Here is a 19,227-nt window from a genome sequence, read left to right as displayed (position 1 = left end):
TAACTAACACGCGAACTGAAGTGAACGTTTACGTGTTTTACGGACTGCTTAATATGAACTTTTGTGACTCTTTGACGTCCCCACTCCCTCCGAAAGGTGGCGCAGGCTGTCTTAATCATAAAAGGGGAGCGTTTTAGCCGGGCAAATTACTAAATAAATGCGATATTTACAAGACTCGCAGTAATAGCAAAACAAAATGCTCGCACCTCATCGGAGAGTCGTCGCTGTCACGTCGGGAAATAAAGCCGGAAAACCTACCGACGATACGTACCTACAAGCAGACGTCGACGTGGAGTACCTAAAAAGGGAACCACAAGAGAGTTGAGGATGCTTCACTTATAATGCGGAAATGACCACTAGAAACCACGAGAGACGGACACTCCAGTGTAAAAGGAGGTGGCGTTATTGTGGGTAAAAAATGGTTCAAATGGCTCTGAGCACTATGGGACTTAACATCTGAGGTCATCAGTCCCCTAGAACTTAGAACCACTTAAACCTAACTAACCTAAGGACATCACACACAGCCATGCCCGAGGCAGGATTCGAACCTGCGACCGTAGCGGTCTCGCGGTTCCAAACTGACGCGCCTAGAACCGCTTGGCCACACCGGCCGGCCGTTATTGTGTTGTCGGTAGAGAATCAGTAACAGGAGAATGAGTCGGCCAGGAAGGCACAATGACTTGTGTCGTGGACTGGTCATTGTATGTCAGCTGAGTAGTAAATCCAGCAGGGTTGTTTCAACATTTCTTAAGTTTTATCAAAACTAGACGTATTCGTCTCCATGCTGCCCAAGTCGAAGGTGGAATGACTGTGAAACGGAAAAGCGAAGGAACAACCAAAGAAAAACCAAGACCAGACAGACGTCACTCGTGAATTCCAAAGTTCTACCAACGGTCCAGCTAACAATGTGCGTAGGTAGTCAGAAAGAATGGGTTAAAATGGTCGATCAGCTTGAGACACCCCTGTTGTGCTTACATTGGTTATTGTGTAATTTACCGAAGCCGCCAAACAGTTAATTATTATAATTATATGACCGTGTGCTTAATGCATGAGAGGCCATCGGTTTTTCTGCTATGGTTTCGGGGGTATTTCAACCGAGTGCGGCTGTTATGAGACTGAATAGTGGAATGATTGAAAGTTTGTCTATTATTAAGGACCACAAAGGTTGCAATGTATAAACTGATATGTATTTTCTACTAACACACAAATTCTGAGGCAGTTGCTACCTTCGCCTTACACGTTTAATTACGGTTACATCTTTTTATTGGTTGCCGATTTCAAGTACTTCGTCATATGCAGTGATGATGGTTAACACTCACAACAATCCTCACTGCATTCCATGGCTGTTGCTGGCCGACGCGGTTGAGGCGAAACACGTAATCCGGCACTTGTCACTTTTGGTTTCATATCATTCGCGAATCGGTATCGGTGAGAGTCAACCCCACGACGATCAGGGGTACGCGCTAATTTGTCATACTCCGGTGAATTTGCCGTTTACTACTCACTCGACCACCATTCTTGCCCGTCTCTCCAGTACGGCTTCTCACTCAACACTAGTCTCACTGCCTCCTGCAACGCTCAACAATCGACTCCTGTCTGCTATCGAGCTGGCTGTCGGGTACTAACATTTATGTTCGTGGGATCACGGATCCCTTGCAAGCTTCTCATAAGCAACACGTATCTGTACTAAATGCTAAGCGATGCTTGAGGTGGTCTAAAGAACAACATTACCAGACGGGGGAAGACTGAAAACGAGTGATTTGTATTGATTTGCCGCGCTGTATCCTCTGGCAAATCGATGGAAAGAGTTGGCTTGGTGAACGCCGGAGAACGTTACCTTCCGCGTGTAGAGCTATCAGTCAAGAAAGGAGTGGGAGGTGGTATTGTGCGGGGGAGTTTTTCGCGATTACGGCGCGGTCCACTCGTTACGCTTAAGAAGATGTTAAGTATGGAAGAATATGAACACATTTTACAGAATTGTGTAATGTGTACAGTAGCAGAATAGTTTGGAGACGATGATGTTTCACCTGTTAGACAACGGATTTTGGACGATAACATTCCTAAGAAGGACTAGCCTTCGCATTAACCGGACATGAACCCACTCGAGCACTCTTGGGATCAGTTAGAATGTCGACTTCGCTCTGGACCTAGCACCCAACACTACCGTCTTGTCTGGTTTCAGCTCTTGCGGACGAATAGGTTATCGTTCCTCCAGACAACTCACTGAAGTGTCCTCAGCAATATTCAAGCCAGATATGTATAAATAGTGAAGCCGTTTTTCGCTGGCTCTCTTTGCTTTGTTATTGCTCGCGTAACAACTAATATGTGAGATGAAATATGTTGCCATGAAAAGAGCCCTGAAATACTTTTTAGGGATGCAGTGCTGTGACTTTCTTCGGATCATTAATTTTCCACAAAACAAAATATATTATGTTCCTATTATTCTGGATCAGGCTTTCTATTAAAGGAACATTGTTTCGTTGCTGTAACTCGCTATAAAGTTCAACATATCTTCCTTACTTTACAGTTATTGAAAAGGTTACTGAAAATTATTTCGTTATCAATACTGATGTTAGAGTACGCAATGTTTGTTCAGCATCAAAATTTTGCAGTGGATTTTTGTTAACAGTAAAACACCAATAAGTACCACGACTAACACGAGAACATGAGACTATTGTCAGAGAAAAATATGTTTTTACTATAATGTTTGCCAGACCAGAACTACGCATAGCAAGATTTATGTTATGAAGGTAAATTATCTTTTTGCACTGTTAATAATATATCATCCGCAGCCCGCTCCCACCTGTAAAACACATCATTAAATCTGCTGCTCTGCCCTGCAACTCCGAAAGCTGAAAGATATAATTTTAGTTCACTATTACATGTCCGCTTCTTTGCGATATGATTGGTTTCATTTAATGGAGTTTGAATGCGCCGCGGCAGCGGCTCGTTCGTTCGTAGCGCAGCTCTGCACCACGAATAATATTTGAATAGCTGAAAATGTCTTAAAAGGAAGGGATAAAATACCAGGCAAGCTTAATACAAAGCATAATGCAGGTTTTCACTAAGTAACTCTATTCAAAAGATTTAGACCGATTAAATGATTACACACCTTTACAAATCAGTACCTAATGGCGTCCTTTTCTCAATCTTTACAAAAGAATGCTACACAAGCATCCAATATAACGTCACGGGCTCTTCCTTCTCACGTAACTCCAAGAAGACGACAGAGAAATAAATGCTCGGTCACTACTATTTATACTCGTTGTGACATATTCTCATCTTTGTTTGATATTTAATAAGTATCGCCTGTGGCGGTTTCAGTACTCGCCGACACAGATATTATCTGTAAAAAAAAATCGATGCATAATTCTATACAAGGATAAAACATGGCACATAATGGTTTCTCTTCATTACATAAAGTTCACACAATCGTTGTCCACGCAGTTACAAGCATCCAGTTCAATTATTCTTTTCTCCTTTTTTATCACATATAATATGTGTTTTGTTAGGAGACGTTACACGTTGTGAAGGTGTAAAGTGGAGATATCCCGTATTAACGCCCATTTATTAAGTGGATGCTTTTCAGCAGATACTTTACTGGCAACAAGAAGAGCACTATCTGCAGGCTCCGGTTCACTCCCTGATGGGTGCTCGTTCCATCCAGGATTGTCCCACATCGACTCAGCTTGCTGTCGCACTGTGTGGTGGGATTCTCTCCCACGGGTAAAAGGCGGCTGGTGCGAGGGACCCGCGACCCCTCCCCTGCTAGTGCCACGGCAGGTAGAAGGGCTGCACTGTGCCTGCAATCAGATTGATAGTCTGGTCACGGGCTTGTGCCATAGACTTTACGTAGAGTTTATTATACATTTTATTCCCAGGTTCAAAATTTTAGTGAAACTGTTTACAAAAGCAGCATTCCCTCATAACTTACGTAAGTAAAATGAAGCGATCCGCTCGTTCTTTGTTCCGATAATATGTCATAATGGAGATAACACAAGGCAGAATTCAGCGGTATGTATGACTCTTCATATTCTGCGGTGCATCGGTTTACTGAAGCGATTTATGTATTAGAGGGTATTGCACATGATCAGCATTTTGATTTGCGAGTTCATTCGGTACACTTCGAGTGTATTTATTTCGTATGTCATCTGACGGGAGAACTCCAAGACAAGATTTAAGCGAATATTACGATGGACAATGAGTCCAGGTTGAATATATAGTTACGCTCTCTAGCGTAACTGAGCAAACGTTAAGACATAGGGAATTGCGAGCAACATTTTTTGTGCTACTTTTCAAGTAGTTCAGCATAAGCGACCCCCGCCCCTCGCCAATTTCGAAAGAGCTCTAGCTCTACAGTGATATCTAGGTTGGCCAGCCGTTGTGGCCGAGCGGTTCTAGGCGCTTCAGTCCGGAACCGCGCGACCGCTACGATCGCAGGTTCGAATCCTGCCTCGGGTATGGTTGTGTGTGATGTCCTTAGGTTAGTTACGTTTAAGTAGCTCTATGTTCTAGGAGACTGATGACCTCAGATCTTAAGTCCCATAGTGCTCAGAGCCATTTGAACCATTTATCCAAGTTGAATGTACAATTATGCCGTCTAGCGCGACCAGACAAAAGTTGAGACGTACGGAACTGTAGTGGAGGTCACTGGGTGTCTTGGACGCAGCGTGAAATGCATGGAGGTAAAATGTTTACTAACATCTATACACATCAACAAAAGCAAAACGAGGATAATGTAATGTAGTCGAATTAAGTCGGGTGATGCTGAGGAAATTAGATTAGGAAATGAGACACTTAAAGTAGTAAAGGAGTTTTGCTATTTGCGGAGCATAATAACTGATGATGGTCGAATTAGAGAGGATATAAAATGTAGACTGGCAATGGCAAGGAAAGCGTTTCTGAAGAAGAGAAATTTATTAACATCGAGTATAGATTTAAGTGTCAGGAAGTCTTTTCTGAAAGTATTTGTATGGAGTGTAGCCATGTATGGAAGTGAAACATGACGATAAATAGTTTGGACACGAAGAGAATAGAAGCTTTCGAAATGTGGTGCTACAGAAGAATGCTGAAGATTAGATAGGTAGCTCACATAACTAATGAGGAGGTATTGAACAGAATTGGGGAGTAGAGGAGTTTGTGGCACAACTTGACAAGAAGAAGGGACCAGTTGGTGGGACATGTTTTGAGGCACCAAGGAATCACAAATTTAGCATTGAAGGCAGCGTGGAGGGTAAAAACCGTAGAGGGATACCAAGAGATGAATACACTAAGCAGATTCAGAAGGATGTAAGTAGCAGTAAGTACTCGGAGATCAAAAAGCTTGCACAGCATGGAGTAGCATGGAGAGCTGCATCAAACCAGTCTCAGGACTCAAGACCACAACAACAACAATACACAGTTACGAACTGTAGAATACTTTCAAAGGAAGCTGTGAATAAAGGGGCAGCATGTGATCAAGAGACTAGCGTTTATTAGTGTTCACTGCTTGTTGAGTGTATTTTCCTAGGACATCTTTAGGTGGGTGTAAATTTCTACTTCTTCATGTAGGTCCTTAAGCTATCCCTTCTTCATTGTATGGAGAATTACGTGGTTACTTTCAATAATGTGCACCGCGTGTCTGTCTTTATGAGTTGAGCTGCGAACATGAATGTACTTCCTTTTCTTTCTTTGATTCTGTTGATTCTGTGTATCACGTTTGGAAATCCTTTTCTATTTGTCAGCAGCGGCTAGCTTTACAGTCCGAGTAGTAAATTTTGTGTTTCCCGCAGTTTAGGAACAAGTATTACGGAGCATTAATGACAAAAAATGGTTCAAATGGCTCTGAGCACTATGGGACTTAACTTCTACGGTCATCAGTCCCCTAGAACTTAGAACTACTTAAACCTAACTAACTCAGGACATCACACACATCCATGCCCGAGTCAGGATTCGAATCTGCGACCGTAGCAGTCGCGCGGTACCAGACTGTAGCTCCTAGAACAGTTCGGTCACCTCGTCCGGCATTAATGACATGTGCTAATATATTTAACAGTGAACGTTGAGTTTATATGTGACGTGTTAAATGAAGATTGCTGAGTCTATGCTGTGCATTAACGGTAACCAGATCCTCATAAAAATGGCCTGGGTGTGAAGGCTCGAAGCTGTCTTGAACATAACCCTTAATCGATGTGCTCAATCCGACCTTTATCAAAGTCGGAAACGTGATGGTACGCATTTCTCCTCCTTACACGGGGCATCACAACAACGTTTCACCAGGCAACACCGGTCAACTGCTGTTTGTGTATTAGAAATCGGTTGGAAACTTTCCTCATGTCAGCACGTTGTAGGTGTCGCCACCGGCGCCAACCTTGTGTGAATGCTCTGAAAAGTTAATCATTTGCATATCACAGCATCTTCTTCCTGTCGGTTAAATTTCGCGTCTGTAGCACGTCATCTTCCTGGCGTAGCAATTTTAGTGCCTAGTAGAGTACATTAGCAACTGGGACGATCTTTAATTAACTGAATTTACAGTTGCAGAACAACAACAGATTCTGAACACGGCGAAACTAATAAGAGAAACAATTTCACGTGTATGATTAAATTCGTTAAGTGTTCTCAAGCTGCAGTCGTTGAATGGAGAGACCTGGTTGCTCCTTTCTCTTGTACTACTTTTTCTAAAACTTTTACTCGGCTTGATCAGCTCATGGTCTCCCTGACTACAGAGCGAGCGCCTGCAGATGTCTGCGTACAGCAGTGACTGGGTGGTGGCGACTCCGCGCTTTGGCAGGGAGCTGCGGATCTTCCTGTGCCGCGCCCACCGCCCCCTGCGACTCACCGCTAGCAAGTTCTACACCATCTCCAGGGACACCTTCCTTCTGGTAAGTCACCCGAAACTGGGCACTCATGGATTACAGCTTTCTGTGAATAAATACATTTCGCAAGGATTATTTTCCACACACGATGATGTGTTCCGGTGATGTTTCATCATCAGTGGGTTCTCTTTATTTTATGAAATGTCTCGTGACTTCTCCATTACATTTGGAGGTAGTTCACGAATATTTTCTGAGTATTTATGTTAAAAGGGACCCTTGGTACTTATGTGCCTGGTTACAGAGTAAAAACGTAATTGCAATTTATTTAGTTTGTTGCACCAATTAGATTCGACACTATGAAAATACCTTCACAACAGTGTAAAAGGCTGTTCAGTCACAAAAACGAGTAACAGAATAAAGAGGGTAGATCAAGAACCACCGAATGAAATACACTACTGGCCATTAAAAGTGCTACTCCACGAAAATGACGTGCTACAGACGCGAAATTTAACCTACAGGAAGAAGATGCTGTGATGTGCAAATCATTAGCTTTTCAGAGCATTCACACAAGGGTGGGGCGGTGGCGACACGTACAACGTGCTGACATGAGGAAAGTTTCCAACCGATTTCTCATACACAAACAGCAGTTGATCGGCGCTGCCTGGTGAAACGTTGTTACGATGCCTCTTGTAAGGAGGAGAAATGCGTACCGTCACGTTTCCGACTTTGATAAAGGTCGGATTGTAGCCTATCGCGAATGCGCTTTTTCCTATCGCGACATTGCTGCTCGCGTTGGTCGAGATCCAATGACTGTTAGCAGAATATGGAATCGGTTGCTTCAGGAGGGTAATACGGAACGCCGGGCTGGATCCCAACGGCCTCGTATCACTAGCGATCGAGGTGACAGGCATCTTATCCGCATGGCTGTGACGAATCGTGCAGCCACGTCTCGATGCCTGAGTCAACAGATGGGGACGTTTGGAAGACAACAACCATCTTCACGAACAGTTCGACGAGGTTTGCAGCAGCATGCACTATCAGCTCGGTGACCACAGCTACGGTTACCCTTGGCGCTGCATTACAGACAGGAGCGCCTGCGATGGTGTACTCAACGCCGATCTATGGTGCACGAATGGCAAAACGTCATTTTTTCGGATGAATCCAGGTTCTGATCATGATGATCGCATCCGACTCTGGTGAACGTACATTGGAATCGTGCATTCGTCATCGCCATACTGGCGTATCACCTGGCGTGATGGTATGGGGTACCATTGGTTACACGTCTCGGTCACCTCTTGTTCGCACTGGCGGTACTTTGAACAGTGGACGTTACATTTCAGATGTGTTTCGACCCGTGGCTCTACCCTTCATTCGATCCCTGCGAAACTCTACATTTCAGCAGGATAGTGCCCGACCGCATGTTGCATGTCCTGTACGGGCCTTTCTGGATACAGAAAACGTTCGACTATTGCCCTGGTCAGCACATTCTCCAGATCTCTCACCAAATGAAAACGTCTGGTCAATGGTGGCCGAGCAACTGGCTCCTCACAATACGCCAGTCAGTATTCTTGATGAACTGTGCTATCGTGTTGAAGCTGCTTGGACAGCTGTACCTGTACACGCCATCCAAGCTCTGACTCAATGCCCAGGCCTATCAAGACCGTTATTGCGGCCTCAGGGTACTGAGTTCTCAGGATCTATGCACCCAAATTGCCTGAAAATGTAATCACATGCCAGTTCTAGTATAATACATTTGTCCAATGAATACTCGTTTATCATCTGCATTTCTTCTTGGTGTAGCAATTTTAATGGCCAGTAGTGTACATACAGTTCTGTAACATTCTGTTCAATCTGTTCTGTCTGTGTGAAGTTTAGTACGAACAAATGCGGAGCAGTTTCCTTGTAAGTATTGATCAAAATTTCCTACATCATGGTCACGTAAAGTGCACAGCAACGGACGATCGACTGTTTTACACGATGAAGAATCGCCGTAATTTGGCGGACAGCTTCCGCGGCTGCGACAATCGCAGCAGCGAAGTTCGTCTGAGCCGGCCGCGGTGGCCGTGCGGTTCTGGCGCTGCAGTCCGGAACCGCGGGACTGCTACGGTCGCAGGTTCGAATCCTGCCTCGGACATGGGTGTGTGTGATGTTCTTAGGTTAGTTAGGTTTAAGTAGTTCTTAGTTCTAGGGGACATATGACCTAAGATGTTGAGTCCCATAGTACTCAGAGCCATTTGAAGTTCGTCTGAGTGTCGACCGCAGTCTAACAAAACAAGGCTCTTCACATGACCCCAGAAAACGAGGCCATTTTGCGTCGTGCCCGGTGACCGGGCTGTCAGTGCAACAGAACCATCGCAACCAGTCCATTGTAAGAACAACATGAAATCAGTCTTCTTACTTGTCTGATGCAGCCACTACTGTGAAGGTACAACTGGAGGGTGTAAACAGGTCTATATCATCGGCAGAAATCTACCAAAATCACCATAGAGGAGGAGAGGACGACGAAGTTGCGGAATAAGATTAGTGAGTCTCTTTGTCAACACACTGGGTGGCTCGGGGAGGGGATATTTTTTGTTATGGTTTTCGGGCGCAAAACTATTACGGTCATTAGCGCCCAGTCTGTGGCTTAGGAACAGGTAAGGAAACCAAACTGGAAACCAGCAGCAATGAGAGCGAAACTCAAAAAAAAGTGGGGAAACTAAAAAACAGAAGGAAAGCTTAAAGAACCACTATAGAAGGGGTGGGGGGGTTGTTTGTCCCCAAAAACATCTTCAAATGACTGACGTCATCTCACGCACACTAATAAATTCAAGAACGCGATCGGCTGAGCGCATGTCATCTGCTAACATGGAAGATATATAAGGCGACAGCTGTAGACGGGCACGTAACGGAGTAAAACAGGGGCACTCAAGTAAAAGGTGTCTCACCGTCCACAGTTGAGAGCAGTGGGGACAAAGCGGGGGAGGATCGCCACTTAAAAGATGTCTATGACTAAAAAGACAGTGCCCTATCCGGAGTCTAGTTAAAATTACCTCCTCCCGACGACGAGTTAGGGAGGAAGAGGCCCAAGCACAGGGAAGAGCTTCACGTCTCGCAATTTATTATTGCAAGTGTAGACCAATGCGCGTGCCATAAAAGAGCAACACGACGACATAAAACACTCCGTAGATCGGCGAAGGTAACCATGCGAACAGCAGGCTGAAGAAGAGAAGAGAGACTGCAGCCTTGGCCGCTATATCGGCCGCCTCGTTTCCACGGATACCAACGTGTCCTGGGATCCAGAGGAACGCCACAGAGACGCCCTGCAAGTGGAGGAAGTGGAGGCAGTCCTGCCTCCGGTGGACCATAGGCTGGACGAGGTAGAGAGCTTGGAGACTGACAAGAGAGCTGAGCGAATCTCAGCAGATAACATACTGTATCCGCTGATGGCGACGGATGTATTGGACAGCCTGGAGAACAGCGTACAGCTCCGCAGTAAAAACCGAACACTGGTCGGGAAGCCGAAATCGATTAGGAGTGTCGCCAACAATATAGGTACTCCGAACATCAAATGCTGTTTTTGAGCCGTCATTGTAAACAAATGTGGCATCCTTCATTTGTGCGCATTGATTAGCAAATGCCCGATGATAAACGAGAGAAGGGGTACCATCCTTGGGAAACTGACAAAGGTCACGGAGCAGGCAGGTCCGGGACGGAGCCAAGGCGGTGCAGTAGCCCAAGTTGTCAAGAAAGTCTTAGGAAAGTGGAAGGAAAGAGAACGTAGCAGATGACGGAAGCAGACTCCCGGTGGTAGTAGGGAGGGAGGGCGGCCTGCATACCCTAAATCCAAAGAAGCGTCGCAAAAATGGTCATGGGTCAGATTAGCAGGCACGGAAGACAGATGGCTAGCATAGCGACTCAGAAGGACAGCTCGCCGATTGGACAGCGGAGGTTCAGCAGTCTCAGCATAAAGGCTTTCCACAGGGCTGGTGTAAAAAGCTCCAGACGCTAAACGCAATCCACGATGGTGGACAGAGACGCCGAAGAATAGACGGCCGGGCAGAGGAGTAAACTATGCTTCCATAGACTATTTCGAGCGCACTAAGGTGCGATATAGGCGGAGAAGGACCACTCGGTCCGCTCCCCAGGAGGTACCATTCAGGACACGGAGGGTGTTGAGGGATCGCAGACAACGAGCCGAAAGGTAGGAATTTAGTGATGTCCGCGAACAGAAGGTTGACGGGGCTTAGATGTAGGGAAGGCGGGAGAAACTCCGTACTACGCCAAAAATTGACACAAACTGTCGGTGAGGGGAGTGAGAAGAGGGAGTTCGGGGTTGGGAAGGTGTAGGTAACATACAGTAACTCTGTTCTGTTCACGTACTGTAACAGCCACCTTAGGTTGAAAGGGAGAGGCAAGGAGTGAAACGCTTCGCCTAGAAGATAGATAACCCTTCTTCGATCGTATTTTCTGTGAAGACTACAGCCTTAGTGCATGGTTCTCAGGTGCACTAAAAAAAAGACGCACCAGGAAGGAATTATCCGAATGGGACAGAAGTCAGTAAATGTGATGTTCATGAGCAGACAAACAAATGATTACAAGTTTAGAAACACTGGATGATTTATTCAAGAGAAAGAGCTTCACAAATTGTTGAAGTCATTTATGCGATGGACCACTTCTGACCTTGCAGTTCTTTGGCATGATATAGATTTATGGAATTGTCTGAGTTCCTCCTGAGGAATATCGTGAAAATTCAGCCAAGTCGGCACGTTAGCTGGAATCCCGAGCTGTTGGAGGGCCCAGCCCACAAGGCTCCAGACTTTCTCAGTTGGGAAGCGATCCGGCGACCCTGCTTCCAAAGGAAGGGTTTTGGCAAGCACGAAGAAAAGCAGTAAAAACTCTCGCCGTGTGCGCACGGCATTATTTTGCTGAAAAGTAAGCCCAGGATAGCTCCATTCAGTGAGATTCGTGGTCGAAGACAGCATTTGGTACGATATCTCTCAGGAGGACATCCAACAATTCTGCCAGTCAATGCCAAGCCGAACAACTGCCAGAGGTGCACCAACGCGTTTTGGATTTGTTCAGTTTGCGAAAATTTTCTCTTGAATCAATTATTCAATGTTTCTGAAACTGTAATCATTGCTCGTCTCTGCATGTACATTTGTACAGCACTATAGAACAGGAACCATTTAATCTGTAGGGTTACATATTTTTTTGCTACTATTTTTCTGTCGGAGAGAAGATATTTCGACAAACGGGGAGCTTTTAGAGCGGCTTGTTGATTACTTCTGGCAGACATCTGCATCGTAGGACACTTCCATCAGATTCGCTACACGAGACTAGAGCAACACCTTTTGATGCCTCTCGGCTGTTTAGTTTAGCTCTCGGCCTCCTCAGAATGCCTTTCCCTTCCTTGGAGACAGTGGTGACTTTGTCGCAGGGAACACACTGCTGATATTAAATCAGCCAGCCTATAGGGATGTATCTGCAGCCTGTGAAATACGTTGATGTATAAATTATCTGGAGTGGTGGAGACAACTGCGTTTAGGGTAATTCCACCATTGAAGGTATCCTTGCACTTCAGTTGATAGTTTGCATTGACAAACCCTGATTTCTTTTTTCGGCGATGTGTTAGCTACTGACGAAAATTATGTTACAAATCTAGGTACTCTCTGAAAAATACACAACTATTTGGCTTCCAAGAAGAGATTCACCTTGTGATTTTAATATCCAGAGTTTTACTTTCATCTATAAAAACATGACAGTCACTGCTCTAAGTACCACGGTTACCTTTGTAGGTCAGGCAAAGCAGAGGAGTTGAATAAAGGGTACTGCGTGTACACCATGCCCAAAATTTTCTCAGGTACCACGTACAGCTCATGCTACAGTGATCTGTCCATAGTTGTGGTACTTGAAACGTCGCATTCGACATATGAGCTCACTCTCAGGTGGATGAATCCATTTATTGTACGCTGAAACGAGGCTGAAGAACACAAGGTTAGGACAAATGCAGTGGCCTTCTCGTGGTCGCTGTTCATTGTCTTCAATATGTTATTAATGTCCATCTTTCCAACGTCTTCCCGCTCTCTTCAATCATTAGGGCTTGTACAGGACCTTTGCTAGAATTATAGGCGTTGTGTGTTTCTGTCACAATTCGCTTTCTGTAGTAGCTCTGTTTGATGTAGTTGTTTCTAATAGTAGTGTGATATTTCTCAAGAGCCTGACAGTTTTTAGTGTATTTGCTGCATATTGTAATTATTTACGTATATAAAAAGATGACATCTTTCCAAAAGCAATTTCCTCTCCCTCTCTTAATCATCACACTGTGTGTCCTGTTGTAAGCGACACTGTTATCTGAGCTAAACGTGCGGTGAACTACTTAAGCCACGTATGTGAGTAGGTGTTATTGCTCTCGCAGGTATACATTGTACATCACGGTGGAACGTTTTAGCTGAAAAGTACTTTATGGTGTTCCCAAGAGCAGCTAGAGGAACCTTAAGCAAGGCAAGGACCAACGAAGAACTAAGTTCCTGTGGTACTCGCGCTCCCGCACAGACCAGATGGCACGTACTGTTATTCGAATGCCACCGTAGCGATATACATTACACTCCTGCGTGTTCAATAGTTTTCACAATCATTTAGCCGTGCTTTGCTCCGCTTGCATGGAGACTTGGTGGTAAGTTTCCTATTTTTCAGCCTTTTGCCATGAGCTGGCATAACATTATAAACGGTTCCCTCTAACGAGGTGTGTTGTGTTAACTGTGTGGGGACAGATCACTCTGAGTTTTGTCCGAATCTGAGCTGATCATTGGATCACTTGTTTCATCCAACCAACACCATCCTCCTCCTCCACTTTCTACTCTACAATCACAATTCTTCTCCGCTGTACGTTAAACAACGAACTTATTTCGCCATCCTGTAGTTTCTCCTGCAATTCATGTAAGCCCCACATCTATAGTCTTCAGTCCAACACTTACATTTTTTATTCTCCGAAACAACGTTTAACTTATTTGTATGTAAATGTTTCCTGTGATTACTGTTATTTCTGCACAGTCCATAAGAATTTTAGTCAGCTTTTAATGTCTTCAAAATTTTCTATGGAACCTCTCGTTATTTCGTGCGTGAACTACATTTTTACCATTCCATTTATAGTACAAGCGATGATAAACTTAACACTTGCAGCAGACTTAAAGAGAAGTACAAGGCTAAAGTAAGGGGCTGTTTTGCCGCATAGGACAGAAATGATCTTCTTTCCATTCACATGCAAAAGACATTCCTGTTTTTCCCTTATGCTTACGTCTCCTTTCCGTTCCTCTTTCGTTATTCATTTTCCTGTATCTCATAGTTTTGTTCTACGCCTTATACGCTCTCACGTCCAACAGTTTCTACTCTGTGTTATAGGTGGCGACATAATTCTTAGTTTAGCATCAAGCAGCAGTATGTAAAGATCACTTTTCTAGTGTTGTTTCATTCACTGTCTTATTTATTTTTCTATTTATGGTCTCTAAAAATTAATTTTGTGGCTATTTTTTCCTTATGACTTTCAATATTTTATTTTCACATTTTAAAAATCCAGCTTATAAAGAGCCTTACATCTCCACTTTGAAAGCAGTTGAGAAATTTTACTAGAAAACACCGACACAAGAATATCAAAGGTGGGATAATTACGAAAATTGATCAAGAGACAATGGTTCATGTCCGTTGTCGCAAATCCAAATGATAAATATTGCTATCTTTTACTGCTAAGTCAAGAATTTGCAAAATTAAATTTAAAATTCTCAGGTGAAATTTCTCAGTACTGTCAGCTTGGATTGGATTTATAAACAAAAACAAGAAACATAATTTGTGCCTAGTTTACAGACGTTTTTTGAATTAGTAGACACACTGTTTATCAGATTACTTATACCGTACCCTGAAACAATTGGTAAATTATTAAACGTAACTTTTCAATGCATTGTGTGATGTAGATGTTTAAAGGTCGAATTAAAATATGTACTGCAGCTGAATTTCGTAATGTGACAAAATTTGGTTTATGTTCAAACTGGTGACTTGTGTTGTGCACCCCACATATGTAAATGATGGTTGGTTCTGGTGTGTTTTGGTTTCAGCTGATGAACGCCTCATTGTCATACTTCGCGGTACTGAGGGAGATCAGCAACAAGTGAACGGCGTCAGCACCCACATCGACACATAACTTTATGTAACATAGTACGTAGTTAACACCAGATGTCAGAAGCTGTTAGTGAATAACAAAATTCATCAATTGAGAACCATCTATTCCTAAAGTCACAAAAAAGGACTTAATATGGGAAATTAATGCTATGTAAAACCTTCCACAAGTTTTAGAGGAAAGACAATCAGAGAACACAGAAAACAACCACTTCGTGGTCGCTCATATTTACTCTTTTAGCCAAGAAGATGATACAACTGAAGATATGTTAAATTAAAATCTCTCTCCAGCATGCTTTATATTCCTTGTGTTAACACCAAATAAGTAACAGAATCCAAATTCATTAAATTCAAGTTATGGCCATGTGTTATAACATTAACTACTGAAGGAACTGCAACAGTATGCATCACGATAGTTTGGTAATCACCGCCCGCAGTAAAATAATACGATACAAGTGTTATTAGAATATTACTGTTCTTGAGGAATCATAAAGTTTCTCTCGAACTTCACTGATTTCACAAGCACTCGAACCACTTCCATCATAGTATCTAAATGTCTTCTTAGTACAAAAAATACACCAATTCAGAAGGCTCCATCACCGTGAAACTTGACGTGCACGGCATTTGCAGATAACTTGGAGTGTAAGACGAGTCTGTACACTCACCACTGTCACTCTTTCCTCCACCTTCCACTCGCATCGTCCTTTGAAGAGTCCATGCACTAGGCAGAACTTTTAAATCTTCATGTTCTGTATTGGGTAGTACCTTAACAACTCCCTAAGTAGTGTAAAGTTTCACATAATGTCCACGCATTAATAACGTAATGAACAGAAATATGTGCAAGTATCACACAATCATTGAGTAGTGCTGCTTTTATTGCTGCGTTGGAGAATATACATGTGTTAACCACCCTGCTTTCCATAGAACCCCATATTATACTTGATGTTACGCTAGAATATAAGAAGCACTCTATGATCAAACGGATGTCCATAAGATAAGCCTTGCTATGAACAGTGTTTATCTGGGTAGTACAATTTATCATCAGTTTTCCTTTTCGATAGTTTTACTGCCTTCAACTGTATCACACCTGTTTTAACCCTATAATGAACTATATTTATCTGCTTGTTTGATGACGCATCTATTTGTAATGAGAACTACATTTTTAACATTTATTGGTATTATTGTCCTATTAAGTATTACTAAAATATGGTAGTATAATTTTGTTCTAATGTAAATCATCAAAATTCATATCTTTTTCTCAGCTACACTTTTCATGTACTGTTTTTAAACAGGAGTCAGAAAGGGGACGTCTGCCTCTTTAATAGGAGTACAAAAATAAAAGTAAATAAAGACATAAATGAATTACAGACATTGGCTGCGAGCGAGCATTGATTAAAATCAAAGGGGAAAGTTGAAAATTTGGGCCGGACTGGCATTCGAATCCGGGTCTCCCACATCCTAGGCAGATACTCTGACCACAGTTCTTTTTAATCTCATTTTGTTAGTTAGTGGTCGTCGTATTTGTTCGGGGCGGACGTCCCATGAAGCTTGTTCAAGTTCGTCGTTGATCCATTCACTCGGCTGTTTATTACAGAGGGCAACTAATCCTCTGACCGAACACGATGAGCTACCTCTGAGACATGTTGGTCATTACAGCTGCGCGGACTACCGTAGTACGCCTCCCGTCACACCCAAATTCTCAACTTATCCATACACTACCTTTACTAATGTAGTGTCCCTTGTCGTTTATCCTCATTACTCGCAGCATCTCGCCGATTCCCCTAAGAGGTCGAGACTGGTAGGCATATGCACCGAAGAGATCTTTGGTCGTTTCGCCTTAATTATTTGTTATTGTTATTTACAGGGAAACAAGATAGATTATATCCCTGGCACATAGCGATGTCTCTCTTGTCAGAGAACTAATTCACTTCTCTGAGCTGTAATCAGTGCGAATCAATATTCTACTTAATAGCATACTACAAGAATTTTCTAAACTCATTTAGTTTCAATTGAAGAACCCTCCATACAGCTACGAATGCAATGGCACCAGTGAGGTTATTAAGTGACCGTGGGAGTGAAGGCAATAAGAGACTGTTATTATAAACACCACGTTCGAGAAGTTCACCGAAGTTCACATCAGTAGATGGCAAAAAAGCAGCAGGATATGAATCAATTAAAAGCGCAATAAAATTAGAACAGATAATATCAGGCAGCGTCAAAAGTTGCCAAACAGTAATTTAGTATACAGTATGGTCACCAGCGTAATTAGGAAATTTGTAGACCGTAGCAACTTGACAACACAAAGCTACTATTTACCTAAGGTCCAGTAACTACGGTAGATACACCTACCACAGAAAAAAGTAGTTTTGAACTATATAGCAATTAAAAAACTTGGTTAAATTACTCTGAAAGGCATACACAACATGATATCTGCTTCAGATGGTGTAATTAAGATCGCAGACAAACATGACAATGCACTGGTAGGGATTGTGCATGCACAATAATTTACAATTTTTCTCTCATGTCTGACTTAATATGGTCATAAAACTATTACCTGTTCTAAATCTTTGGTAACACTCCATACACAGGTGAGTAATGATGAAAACAGCAAGAAGCAAAATTTGGCTTTTGTTGTTTAAAGAATTTTGTTAAGAAAAAAACTTATCATCTCAAAGTATTTGCATCCTAAATTTTACTTTGGGGTATTTTCTTTAACATATAACAAAAACTTCAATATTGGAACATCATTTGCAATTAATTATAAATGAAACTTTTTACTGCAGGTGAGATACTCATATTTATTACACACGCCTATGAAACATTTAGGGGTAATTCGACTCACAAAAACACTCATGTTTTTTGGTGATAACTACTATGGCTGACGAAAAGCGCCTGTCAACTGTAGCAGGAGCGACAAAGACAGCTCTAACATAAACTGAGGAGCTAAAACTTTATGAACGTTATACAGGGTGATCCAATGATAGTGACCAGGCCAAATATCTGACGAAATAAGCGTCAAACGAAAAAATTACAAAGAAGGAAATTGGTCTAGCTTGAAGAGGGAAACCAGATGGCACTATGGTTGGCCCACTAGATGGCGCTTCCATAGGCCACACGGATATCAACTACGTTTCTTTTAAATAGGAACCCGCATTTTTATTACATATTCGTGAAGTACGTAATGAAATATGAATGTTTTAATGTTTTAATTGGACCACTTTTTTCGCTTTGTGATAGATGGCGCTGTAATAGTCACAAACGTATAAGTATGTGGCATCTCGTAACATTCCGTCAGTGCGGACGGTATTTGCTTTGTGATACAGCACCCGTCTTAAAATGGATCGTTTATCAATAGAGGAAAAGGTCGAAATCGTGTTGATGTATTCTGATCTAAATGCCCAACGGGCGTGTGCTATGTGTGCTGCTCGGTATCCTGGACGACATCATCCAAGCGTCCAGACCGTTCGCCGGATAGTTACGTTATTTAAGGAAACAGGAAGTGTTCAGCCACATGTGATGTAAGATGGCAAGAACTATGCCCCTTACATGAAGTCATTAAAGGTCACCGAACTTACGTTGAGCGAACAGTAGGGCTGAACAAAAATGAGTGACAAGGCACAATGTATCTTTTAGAGGGTATAGTATGGACTTATTGGAATAATTAATGTTGGGTGATGGTTTTAAAGTAATTCACGCGCCATGAAAACTTTGTGGAAACGCGTCGACTTACTGGAGGCTAGTTTATCCCAGGGAAGTATTCAGAGTTCACCGTGGCCGGGTGGCAACGCTCGGCTGGTGTGCGCCGAAGGGAAGCGACAATAGGCAGCTTAGGAGGGCTCAAACTCTGAGAAAGCGGTAACGGGGCGCGGCCTCCAGCTGCCTCAAGATGAGTGACAGTGAGGGGGTGGTTGACCCCATGCTGCCGGCCAGAGTGGCTGAGCGGTTCTATGACCCCATGCTGGTGTAACGGGAAGCAGACGGAGAACTTGTATGCCTCTTGATAAATGTCCGTCATCCCGTTTTCTGTGAAACATGCGAGAAAGCCACGCAAAGCTATGGTGGAGCGGTCAACAGAGGCTGAAATATGCGTGTTCATGACTATAGCAACTTCACGCTGAATTCACGGTCTGCAGAGTCTGAAGTAAATCAGGTGAAAAGCTACAGAATGAAACAAGCAGGCCTCTGATGGGAACGTAGGACCAAGGAATTTGACTCCTGGGAGTCAGAATTTCGAAAAAATTGGTGTTTTATGCAGATGCTAACCTATATGGCTGGCCTGGGAGGA

General features: G+C 43.1%; 1 protein-coding gene across 1 annotated transcript in view; it reads left to right on the top strand.

Annotated features, from left to right (window-relative positions):
* LOC126481783 (odorant receptor 82a-like) overlaps positions 1–14,938 on the top strand; it is a 146,819-nt gene extending 131,881 nt beyond the window's left edge. Inside the window, exons 7-8 of the mRNA XM_050105739.1 lie at positions 6,705–6,860; positions 14,882–14,938. Coding sequence (XP_049961696.1) covers positions 6,705–6,860; positions 14,882–14,938 — 213 coding nt within the window. The remainder of the gene's footprint in view (positions 1–6,704; positions 6,861–14,881) is intronic.
* The last annotated feature ends 4,289 nt before the right edge of the window (positions 14,939–19,227 follow it).

Source organism: Schistocerca serialis, chromosome 5, assembly GCF_023864345.2.
Source record: "Schistocerca serialis cubense isolate TAMUIC-IGC-003099 chromosome 5, iqSchSeri2.2, whole genome shotgun sequence".
Lineage (NCBI taxonomy): Eukaryota > Metazoa > Arthropoda > Insecta > Orthoptera > Acrididae > Schistocerca > Schistocerca serialis.
Note: the sequence above shows the minus strand (reverse complement) of the source record. Positions and strands in the feature narration are given on the sequence as shown.